This window comes from Physeter macrocephalus, chromosome 21 (assembly GCF_002837175.3).
Source record: "Physeter macrocephalus isolate SW-GA chromosome 21, ASM283717v5, whole genome shotgun sequence".
Classification (NCBI taxonomy): domain Eukaryota; kingdom Metazoa; phylum Chordata; class Mammalia; order Artiodactyla; family Physeteridae; genus Physeter; species Physeter macrocephalus.
In genome coordinates, this window is record NC_041234.1 from 87,409,585 (window position 1) to 87,422,164 (window position 12,580).

Sequence of the window (12,580 nt, forward strand, 5' to 3'; positions counted from 1 at the left end):
GCCTCTCCCGCTGCGGAGCACAGGCTCCGGACGCACAGGCTCAGCGGCCATGGCTCACGGGCCCAGCCGCTCCGCGGCATGTGGGATCCTCCCGGACCGGGGCACGAACCCGCGTCCCCTGCATCGGCAGGCAGACTCTCAACTACTGCGCCACCAGGGAAGCCCTACCTGACCATCTTGATGCAATGCAAAATAGTTAAACCTGAGTGGCCTTGCACTTAGTAGGCTAAGAAAATACTCCCTAGAATAAAGGCTTAATTTGGGAAGGTTCCCCTAATTCTCATTTGCTAAGTAGACTAGAGAGGTTTTCCCTAGAAGAACTTCTAAGGAAAATGCATGGTGCCATTTGTAAGCCATAACTAAATGATCTGCTTCTATGAGACATAGGCAGGCATCTGACATATCTCTCTGCCTTCCAACATGACCTGACTTGAGCCATCTCCAACAGATAGAGGGATATATTTTCTATTTGTGAATACTCTTATTGCTTTAGAAATGCTCGCTAATTTTGTGAAGGAATCACAATGAAGAAACCTTACTAGATTAGTTCCAGGGCTACCTACTCACCTTAAATACCTCCTAAATGTTCTGTACTTAAAAATTTTACCCCAGGAAAAATGAGACCTAGTGGGGGTTGAGTCACAGCAAAAAAACAAAACTTCAATTATCAATTCCCGTCTTTGAAGATAAGGGAAAGGAATGTTTTCCTTTGAATATTATGGAGGAGATAGGAAAAATACCACCCAGGAGCAGACACAGCTCTGATAGGCTACTAAAATGAAAAGGAAAATAGGAATCTGTGGATTTTCCCTGAGATGTGGTTTCAAGCCCCTATATGTGCTAGAGGTGATCTGGCTTGAGAGACTGAAGGCATTACATGGCCTCTGCCTCTGATTCCACCGGGTAGAAGCTTGCTCTCCCCATCAAAGGTTCCGCCTCCTTTAGCAACAGCAACTCAGAATTTCCCAACAACTAGACTACATGCAAAAGAACAGGTTGGATGAGGACTAAAAAATTAACAATAATTGATGAGTTCATGTGACATATCTCTGACCACTAGATGCCATCATTCAATCCTAGCCCAATATTTAGAGCTTCTTCTTTAAATTGTAAATCTACATATTTTGGAGCAGGGCCTTGGAAAATGACTAAAAATCTCTGGAACAAATTCCCAGAAAAGCCTCAGAAGTCTAAAGCCAGAAATATATGTCAGGCAACTGTTTCAGTGACGGCTGCCCGGTGGGAACTACAGATTAAGATCCTCTCCATACAAGTATACTATTTCCATGATTAACAACCAGTTATCACTGAGCCCTCAGACACTGCAAACCAAGATGGTTGCAGAATCTTTGTCTCCATTTATCTCCAACTGGATGGGCACCCTTCCAGGAGGGGCAGTGGGGCTGTTTATATACCCCAGTCTCAAAGCAGTCCAGACAAGCTTCTCATAGTCTGTTGAAAAACAGGGGTCCAATGGGTAAAGCAATTTCTTTTCAAATTAAAAGATGCAGAGGTTACTAAATCTGAACAGGCGCCCACATTTTCTTTTTGGGAGTGGAACCAAAGGATGATTCAGACAGAGAGACAGGCAGCAGGGTCTAGGGAATGAAGAGTCATGAGATTCCAGTTTTATTCCTGGCTCTGCCCAAGACTTGCCATGTGACCACCAGCAAACTACTTCTCAGCGGGTCTCTCAGTTTTCCCTTCTCTAAAAGAATACAGTCTTATCCCCGTCCTGTAATTTACTCTGTCATTTCCTTGCAAAAAGGGAAAAGAAGGAAATATATGAGGTATGGCGAAGGGCTGGCTAAAGGGTGTGCTAAGCTCTTAAGATGTGGACATCAAGCATGTACAAGTATCCCTCATTTTCAATAAAGCAACTTGGCAGTATTTCTGATCTATACAACTGATGAAGCAGAACATCAGCCTGATTTTATACAACCTGAAGGTTAACAATTAAGCAGTTCAGGTTAAAGGACATCATAGGTTAGATGGCATCACCTACTAGAAAAGCATGAGCCCACAATATAGCTCCAACAAGTGTGTTAACACCCACAAAAGAAATCAAAGGATATCTGTAAGTCAGGAGATCTTTAAGAACTAGACATTCTTACTAAGGGAGAGGAAGCAGGCAATGAATGAAAGTTGGAAAGATACCTCACCTGCAATAGCCAGAATGCTCAAGGTTTGGTCACTAAACACTTTTTTGTAATCTCAAGTTTATAAAGATTTCAGCTTCTTATAATGGAGGCTATTTTTTTTTCTTTTAAAACAATTCCAATTTTAGAATAGACAAGTCAGTGAGATGTGAGATTTTCTTTACCAAGTTACATTTTAGCCTCATTTTCTTGCTGGAATATACCCATTCCCTGAAGTGCAAAACATCTAAGACCTAGTAGTACTCCAATACAATGACAACTGACATCCAAGATTAATGAATGCCAGGCCAGCAGCAAAGTTCCCTCTATTTCATATAAACACAGCTTAGTGTTGCAATTGAGTAACATCTACATTGAGAGTAATCAGATACATATTAATCAGATGCTTAGTAGTTTGGGGGCCCTTGCATTTGTCAAGGAAAGGCTCCATCCTTACACACAAGAAACTGAGAACTTCACCCTACCACATACCTACATTCCAGAACCTAGCCAGTAAGAGCCAGGGCAGAGCTCTTGGCCTACCATAAACTGTAAATGGTCCTTGGATCCCATCCTGTGCCAGGCACCCCAAGATTGCTTCTATTCAAAAATCAATCTGCAAAATAAATACAACAAGAGGCATAGCCCTCAAGATTCATTGTTTTGCCTGAGAGGACCAACTTCCCACTGAGTATGGGGAGACAAGAACCATTCTGATTTCAACATCCTTGGAGTACCTTAAAATATCCGGAATCATTTTCTAGCCCTTCCAAAATAAAGCTTTAAAGCCCTGTAAGAGCAGGACTATATATACATACATATATATATATATGTGTATGTGTGTGTGTGTTTGTGTGTGTGTATATATACATACACACACGTGTACATATGTAAGAGAGTATATATATATATATATATATATATAAAATCTGTCATAGGCTTAATTTAAGGCAGGGCTAGGTATACAGTCAGAACTTAGGGAAGGCGGGTGGTTAGCTTATTATATGAATGAGCAAATGAAAATTTATCCTTGACCTTGGTGACTTTCTATTCTGGAGCAAAAGGAAGGAACTTGAAGAGAAGAAAAAAGAAATCAAAGTCTACTCACATCAGCACAGTTATAACTAGAAGTAGCAGATGGCACCTTCCTGTTGGGGGATGATGCAGCTGCCAGTTCGCCAAAGTGGGGGGCCCCCAGTGCCCTTGGTTTCCCAGCTCTTCTACCCTCAGGCTCATATGCTACCCGAGGAAACTACACATACCTCTTCCTCCAGCTTTACCACCTTGGCCTGGGCGTTGCTCAGGGCCTGGTCTCGGATTTCAATGTGTCGCCTTTGGTCCTCGTTGGTAGAACGGGCAGTGGCCAGCTCCGCTTCCAGTTTCTCTTTCTCCCGCTGGCTCTCCTTATCTATCAGGACATGAAATATCAATACTGCCATTCCAGAGCTAGCTCAAAACCTTACCTGAGCAAAACTGAATCATACCCACTACTAGATGTTCTGGTGTTCTCACACACAGCCACAAGAACCAGGACACCAAGATCTGGACTCTTATCACTGGCTCTACCACTAACTTGCTGTATAAATTCAGAAGTCACTTAACAATGGTGGTTGTGCAGAAGCAGTGAGAAAGTAGATGTAAAAAGTGTTGTGCAAAGTATTATACAAAGAAGAATTTACACACATACACATACACACACACACATATGTCAGAAGAACAGGTAGGCTTGTCTCCTCAATTTTACTTCTTCAGTCTTGTCTTGGCCAATGAGCAATTGAGCCTCCACAAATTTTCCCCATTGTTTCCTCATGACAATATATTAAATCGATATAAATATGGTATTTCATAAAATGCATAAAACTGCAAATCCCACCCTTTACTCACTAACATGATTTTCTGACTGAGATCAATCCATGATCACATTGTAGCTACAGATGACCATGACACATGTAGTTATGCCTCATGCCTTTCTAGGTCCCTCCCCTTTTAACTAGGACAGACCTCATACCAGAAACTCAAATGAGCGGTTTTGATTCTCATTGGGAGGTAGAGTGCCCTTCCTCTCAAGACACTGATACATAAGTTTGTAGGAAAGACTTTAATAGGACAGCCTCACCTTCCTTCCCACTCTGACTTTACGTATCTATTCAGATGTACCTTGGGAAGAAATAAACATTTGTTGAATACTTATTGCATACTGAGTATTGTACTAACTTAATCCTCATAACAACCATACACGGCAGGTGTTGTATTATTCTCTTCTCCATCGTGCATATGAGAAAACAGAGCCTCTGAGGGCTTGAGTAACTTGCACCAGGTCCCACAATTGGAGAGTAAGTAGTGGAGCCCACACTTAAGGCCAGGTTGTTCTAAGCTTTTTGTACTGTACCACACCGCCTTCTCCTAGGATTGCATTGGTCTGGCCTCTCTAGGGGGCCTTTTCAAGAGGGCTTTCTTGGTTCCTGACATACTTCCAACCATGTGGCGCCCTGTTGATACCCAAAGGCAAAAGAAATTAAAGTCATGTCCTCTAAAGAAGATGTGGCACATATATACAATGGAATATTACTCAGCCATAAAAAGAAATGAAACTGAGTTATTTGTAATGAGGTGGATAGACCTGGAGTCTGTCATACAGAGTGAAGTAAGTCAGAAGGAGAAAAACAAATACCGTATGCAAACACATATATATGGAATCTAAGAAAAAAAAATGTCATGAAGAGATTAGTGGTAGGACAGGAATAAAACACAGACCTACTAGAGCATGGACTTGAGGACATGGGGAGGGGGAAGGGTAAGCTGTGACGAAGTGAGAGAGTGGCAGGGACATATATGCACTACCAAATGTAAATTAGATAGCTAGTGGGAAGCTGCCGCATAGCACAGGGAGATCACCTCTGTGCTTTGTGACCATGAGAGGGGTGGGATAGGGAGGGTGGGAGGGAGGGAGACGCAAGAGGGAAGAGATATGGGAACATATGTATACGTATAACCGATTCACTTTGTTGTAAAGGAGAAACTAGCGCACTATTGTAAAACAGTTATACTCCAATAAAGATGTTAAAAAAAACAAAAAAGTCATGTCCTCTTCCCTGCCTACTAGGTAGAGTTTGACGCCCAAAGGCAAAAGAAATTAAAGTCATGTCCTCTTTCCTGCCTACTAGGTAGAGTCCACTTTTCCCTTCTAGAACCATGTGACAGTCTTTCACCCTGCTGTGAATACAATTTGACCTACTAAATTACCACATTTTATAAACCAGCAGCAGAACTCCTAGGACACCTGAAATACCATCTCCACGCAGGGAGAAGTAGCAGATCCAGGGCCAAGAATCCATACATTTTCTGTTTTGTTTTATACTGGGAGGCTGCCACCCTCTCCACCAGTGAAGTAGCTTCCAAGGTAACTGTGACACTGCAAAAGCAACTTCACAACAATTTACACTAAGCACTGATGACACCAGAAAAACTACATTCCTTTCTCTAAGACATACTGACAGAGGAACAGGAGGCTCAGGGAAATGAGGAAGAAAAAAAAGCCCTAGTTCTAAAGCCAAAGCACAAGAGAGCAACCCAGGAAGGGAGGGAGATATTGTTAAGTGAAGATCAAACAACTTGTAAAAGCTGACTGGAAGCCGCATGGAATGACTTGAAAGGGTCATGTGGAGGCCCAGCAAAGATGGGGCCTGACAAGTCCCCATCAAGCGCTCCTCCAGCTGGGAACCGCACTGGTGGAGGCTAGGGGTAGGGGACACCAACTATGGGCATCTGCAGGAGTCAGGGTAGATCATCTGTTTCCCCCGAAATTCACTCTCCCTATGGACTCAATCCACTGTGTAGTTTTTATTGCTGGTTTTACTGTGGCAATTGGAAAGAATGAGGCATTGTCTAGCTGGGTGGAGTCCCTTAGGGACTCGATAAAGAAGAGGATTAATTCATTGTCAGGGTCCTAGGAGTATTTCCAGACAAAGGAAACACTATTAGGAGGAAGACATAGCTCTGCCCTCCCCCACACCCTCCAACTCCACACCAGAGTCACTAGTTGAGGCCTTAGCAGTGGTCTCCGTCCAGCTACCCTTGCAATCCCCCAACATGGAATGATATGATATAATACAGGGCGTTTAAGGGAGCCCCAGGTACAAGTTGGGTATTCTAAGCACTAATCATCAATCCTGCATGTTAATCCCATCTCTTCCAGAGCCAACACATGGAGCCTTCAATGATAAATCCCTCCAATATTAAGGGACCTCAAGTTTACCAAGGTCCTTTTCAGCTAGCATGACAAAAAGCAGGGATTCCAAGGGGCTTCTCTGTTTCAATACAGAAGGAGTTATGTTGATGTGACTAGATGTTGCAGCAAGCAGCCTTCTTGGCCGGAAGGAAAAGAACACAATCTCCCAACTTCATGCTTGAACAGGAAAAAGAATCCTTAGATGACATTCACTGTGCCCTGGCTGTTCTAGAAGGCTAAATAGAACTGTGTAACCTTTTCATACACCTCACTCCCACCCACATATTAATACCTGCTGCTGAAGCTTTCAGACTTACTTTTTGCAAAGAGCTGAGAGATGGTTTTTCTGGTATCTTCTGACCCCTCATATTCCTTCTCTGCAAGCTGCTTGTTGGCCGTCTCTAGACGCTCTGTGGAATTTGGAGACAATCAACAGGGCCCTAAGGACAAACTTCCAAGCACATGCTATTTGCCCTCCAAACAGTGATCTTGGGCAAAACAAGCCTGTCTCTTCTTGTTACACAAGAAGGGGTGACACAGATATAAGTTTGCAAATGTGGATCCCAAAACAATACTAGACCACGACGGGGAAGGAGGAAGTGAGTACTTTAATACTTTCACTCCTCACTGACAAAACCTTAGTGCAGATTTCTAAATTCCAACCAAGGAATCCATCCCTGAATATATGATAGCTTTCATCCACCAGGAAAAAAAATCATCAAAGTTATTACAAAATCTTTAAACCTGGAAAGGAAGAGAGGTAACACAGACTATGGGGACAGGCCAAGTGGGTCCAGGAGACCCGGGAGGGATACTGTCTGATTCACACATCAGTTCGTCCCACTTTGATTAAGAAAGCTTAGGACCAGACACTATTGTAGTCACAAAAACCCAGCCTGGTCTATGTTCTGCAATTTGCTGACTATCCTAGTGGGCTGGACAAGACCTAGAAGGCCTCGCCATGTGCTCCTTAGCTTAGCCCTTCCCTTCACCATTCTTTTTTTAAAGTTGAAGTATAGTTGATTTACAATGTTGTGTTAATTTCTGCTGCACAGAAAAGTATTCAGTTATACATATTTATATATATATATATATACATTCTTTTTTATATTCTTTTCCATTATGGTTTATCACAGGGTATTGAATATACTTCTCTATGCTATACAGTAGGACCTTGTTGTTTACAGTAGGACCTTATTGTTCCCTTCACCATCTTGACTGATGCTTCAGAAGTGATTCCCTCACCTCTCAGATCCCTGTTGAAGTCATGCATCCTCCGAATCTCGCCCTCAAGCTTGTTTCTCATGGCTTTCTCCAGGGCCTCTCTTTTGGAGGATGACTTCACAAGGTTCTCATATGCCTCTGAGACACGCTGGATTTCTGTCTCCACCTGAACGACAACAAAAATGAAAGATAGTGATGATGACAGGAAGTTGATGGGGAGGACGATCTGAAAACATATATGTAAATCCTTAATGACAACTTCTCCCAGGGCTTTACAGATGGCCAGGAGGCAAGCATAACACAGTCAGATGAGAAAAGTTTCCTGGAAGAATTTCTAAGTTCAACTTTGAGCTCAGTAATTAACTCACCAGGTCACGAGATTTCCTCAGGTTAAAAACAAATACATGTTTCTGCCTTCAGAGAAGGTGGTGGGAGAGGATAAATTTCATAAGTATAGTTATAAATGATTTTCCTTTCCGAATAAGAATTTCTTAATTTTGAAAATATTAATAATAATGTATATAGTTATTGCAGAGCTTTCAAAGGGCTTTCATATGTTTATTTCAATCCGGGATGATATTGGCCTACACAAGGGTACCTCTCCCCATTTTAGCAGAGAGAAGACTTCAACGGCCTTTTCTAGAGCAAGTCAGTGGCAGAGGTGAACCCTAAAAACCCTAAGCCTCAGACTCATGTAGTTAGTTCAGTTCAATTTAACAAACATTTACCAGGGGCCAAGTATTACAAGAACCCTTAAAGCACCGTAGGGTGTGTAAATATGAATGAGGACATTATAACTGCCCTCAAGAAGCTTTCAGTCTAATCAAGTAAAAGAATATAGGGAAAGATACATTATTAAGAAAAGGAGTAAAGTTATAAAGTGTAGGGGAGGAAGAGGTTATTCCTGCTTGGGGGTGAAGTGAGAGGAGAAGAATTTCAGGGAGGAGGTGGCATTTAGAGTAGGATCCTGAAAGCTGGGTCAGATTTCAATGAGCAGAGGTGAGGGGAAGGGTATTCTATTCTGAGTGAGCGAATGCATTCCCAGAATGACCAGTAGTCTCGTTTGGCTGGACACTGTGGGGTACACAGGGGGAAGCTGGTGAGATCTGGCTGCAAAGACAGATTGGAGTCAGATCATAAAAGGGCTTTAATGCCAGGCATTTGGACTTTATCCCGTAGTCAGTGGGAAACCAGAACAGATTTTTTAACAGAAACTCACGATCAGAGTTGTTAACAGAAACTCACGATCAGAGTTGTGTTTTATGACACCCCAGCAAATCTTGTAAAAGGGAAACACACACACACACACACACACACACACACACACACACACACACAAAACCTCAAAGAGAAAGGGTCCTGCCCTGAATCAGCCCAAATCAGGAAGAAAATAAGAAATTAGACTCCAGAGTCTTTCTGGAACCAGTAGAGTTTCATTGCACATATCACAACCACAGAGATATTTGCATATGATTTGTATAAGACAAGTAAACCTCATGGCCTATTAAGCAATTTTCAAATAAAATTTGACTCCTGCAACCATTCTGCATTCCTTCTCAGCTTTCCACTATCCTCCTTAACAAAGCTCAGGGTACTTTATGGGGAGAAATATCAGGCCCCCCGTGGGAGACTCGGAGAAAGGTGCGGTTACCAAACAACTTAGATTCCACCCGTCCCAGCTCCAAAATGATGCCTGAGGCAGGACTGCCTGCAAACAAATGAGGATTACACCACAGAAAAGAGCAGACTTGAGAGTGTTTTTCTCCTTGCAGATGGCACCAAGATAGCAGCACAGAAGGTGAAAACTGGTGAATGGCATTTAGAGACAAGATCTGCAAGGCCTGAGCCTGATAAAGCTTTTGCATGAAATTCAAGTGCTCAGTAGAGAAAATACACATTTCCATTTGAAAGAGCAGGCTTGGTATTGGTCTGCTCTGGGCAGCCTTTAGGGTACAAGGCTTTCCAGTGCCCCACAGAATGCCACACCTGGAAAGCAGTCCCCATTTTTTGTTTGTTTGTTTGTTTACGGTTTTTTATTGAAGTATATTTGATGTACAATATTATATGTTACAGGTGTACAATATAGTGATTCCCAATTTTTAAAGGTTATGCTCCATTTATAGTTACTATAAAATATTGGCTATATTCCCTGTCGTGTACAATATATCCTTGTAGCTTTCTTTAAAAAATTTTATTTATTTTATTTATTTTTGGCTGCTTTGGGTCTCCGTTGCTATGCGCGGCCTTCTCTAGTTGTGGTGAGCAAGGGCTACTCTTCTTTGCGGTGCGTGGGCTTCTCACTACAGTGGCTTCTCTTGTTGCAGAGCATGGGCTCTAGGCACGTGGACTTCAGTAGTTGTGGCTCGCAGGCTCTAGGGCGCAGGCTCAGTAGCTGTGGCTCGCGGGCTTAGTTGCTCCGCGGCAGGTGGGATCTTCCCGGACCAGGGCTCGAACCCGTGTCCCCTGCGGTGGCAGGCAGATTCTTAACCACTGCACCACCAGGGAAACCCTGTAGCTTATTTTATACACAATAGTTTGTACCTCCTAATCCCCTACCTCTATCTCTCCACTCCCCCTTCCCCTCTCCCCACTCTTAACCCTAGTTTGTTTTCTATATCTTTGAGCCTGCTTCGTTTTTGTTATATTCACTAGTTGGTTTTGATTTTTAGATTTCACATATAAGTGATAATGTACAGTATTTGTCTTTCTCTGTCTGACTGATTTCACTAAGCATAATGCCGTCCAAGTCCATCCATGTTGCTGCAAATGGCAAAGTTGCATTCTTTTTTATGGCTGAGTAGTATTCCATTGTATGTGTGCGGGGGGTATACATACCACATCTTCTTTATCCATTCATCTGTTGATGGATAGTTAGGTGGCCTCCATATCTTGGCCACTGTAAACAATCTTGCTATGAACATTGGGATGCATGTATCTTTTTGCATTCGTGTTTTTGTTTCTTTCGGATATATACCCAGGAGCGAAGCTGCTAGGTCATATGGTAGTTCTAGTTTTAGTTTTTTGAGAAACCTCCATACTGTTTTCCACGGTCACTACACCAATTTACATTCCCACCAATAGTGTACAAGGGTTCCCTTTTCTCCTCATCCTCGTGGAAGGCTGTCCCTTTACTCAAGCTGTTCAGAGGACTCTTTCAAGATGTTGTACCGATCCTTTCCCTACCCTCTTTGTAGATACTGTTCCCTCCAAAAGGGCAAGTTGTACATCTGTCAACAGGACCTTCCAGGAAAAGAAGTCACAGAAGGGCGTATCCATTGGTTTGGTCTGCGGGCAGTGGAGAGGGAGGATGGTGGTGGGTTTCCAGACTTATTCTGTCTATTTATTCCCCTCATGAGCCTCGGGCCTTCTTCTTTTTTCTAGCACCAGCTGATATCTACCTTATTCTCCCCACTTTCCTTGTCCTCTTCTCCCCACCTGTGCCTCTAATGCACTGCAGCACTGGGACAGCCTTCACTTCTCCCAACACTCAAGCTGTCCCGATTACACTTGGTTGAGGCATCTTTCCCCATACTGGGGAACAAAACCACAACCCAAATCCTATTCTGCTCCACTTCCCTGCCACCCACCCTCCCCCTCAAAAAAACATTCACCATCCTCTGGCAAAGAGAGCCTGCAGAAGATCTGGGTCCATCCTTTGTTTACTGCATCAAAGATGGGGCCAGGGCCACCATGAATAGAGAGTTTAGGGAGCGGTGTCAACTCTTAAACCTAATCAGCCAATGGGCCAGTCTGCTTCTAGTGTGTGAGTATGATTAATTTATTGTACCAATGTGATGGGGGGGCAGGTATGAGAGGAGGGAGAGAATGTTAAATTGTGGGCAAAGCTGGGAAGAAACATTTCTTACCCAACAACCCCCATCCAGACTTGGGAACATTGGGTAGGTGGTAAGCATTTTTTGCTACATAAAAATACTTAGCTGATAGTAAGCCCTCCTCTTCATTAGGACCCAGATCTGGTGTTTACATATTGTCAGCTTCATTCAGGCCCCTGAAATTTCCACTCCTGGGTGTCTCCTAAGGACAGAGTTGCTGAACAATACCAGGCAACATTCCTTCCCTCCTCCACCTTCACCCTCACCTCCCTGAACAGTCTGCATTGTCAGGAGATCAAACCACAGGAGCTCCACAATGACAAAAGCTGTAAAGAGGCTGCCAAAGGCATAACCCTATTCACCAACAGCCACTGGAAGCCAAGAGGTAAGGTTCCTAGCTTAGGGCACTCAAGAGATAAAGTCCCAGCTGCAGTAGACTCAGGAGGGGCCCAGGAAAGAACGTGAACTTGGGACATACACTCCTTTTGCTACTTCCTCAGCCTAGGGCTGTCACCTGTCACCCAGCTGTGGTGCTAAGCCCCTCCTGCCCCGCCACACACACCAGAGAAAGAGAGCAGATGTTGAATTTGATCTGCAGGGAAGGACCAAAGCAAGAAGAGGGAAAAAGGAAAGGGTGTTGAAAAAGGGTCACTGTGAGAACTGCCACTCGGAAAAGTACTCTAAGCCCTTTCCAGAACAAGGCAGGGCAGGATCTAACTTCAGTGGTGAGATTCTTCTGGGAACTGTGGGTTTATATTTAACATTCAAAATCAGTATTTGGGGAAATATAATCAAAAGGAAAAGTCTTTATGCTGGCAGGTCCTTCACCTACACAGACCTCTCCAGTGTTCTTGACCTTCTGAAGCAGTTTCTCTGCCTTTGTAATTCTCAAACACTCAGTTAAGCTTTCTTGAGGGCTATGGTGTCTGCGAGATGTTACTTGTGCTAGAAAGACAGGCAGAAGGCTTTTTCCAAAGTTTGCTCCACCTATAACCTTGAAATATAAGAATCCTGAAGACGCGCCCGTAAGTCACGCAGGGACCCACAAGTGGAGACTTTTACATCGATATTAAACCAATAAGATGGGGCTTCCCTGGTGGCGCAGTGGTTGAGAGTCCACCTGCCGATGCAGGGGACACGGGTTCGTGCCCCGGTCT

The 12,580-nt window shown here is 43.5% G+C and overlaps 1 protein-coding gene across 1 annotated transcript in view; it reads right to left on the bottom strand.

Annotated features, from left to right (window-relative positions):
• The window catches only part of AMOT (angiomotin), a 62,434-nt gene that overhangs the window by 24,490 nt on the left and 25,364 nt on the right, over window positions 1-12,580 (bottom strand). Inside the window, exons 6-8 of the mRNA XM_024128136.2 lie at window positions 7,612-7,756; window positions 6,684-6,776; window positions 3,401-3,546 (exon numbers count right to left, since the gene is read on the bottom strand). Coding sequence (XP_023983904.1) covers window positions 3,401-3,546; window positions 6,684-6,776; window positions 7,612-7,756 — 384 coding nt within the window. The remainder of the gene's footprint in view (window positions 1-3,400; window positions 3,547-6,683; window positions 6,777-7,611; window positions 7,757-12,580) is intronic.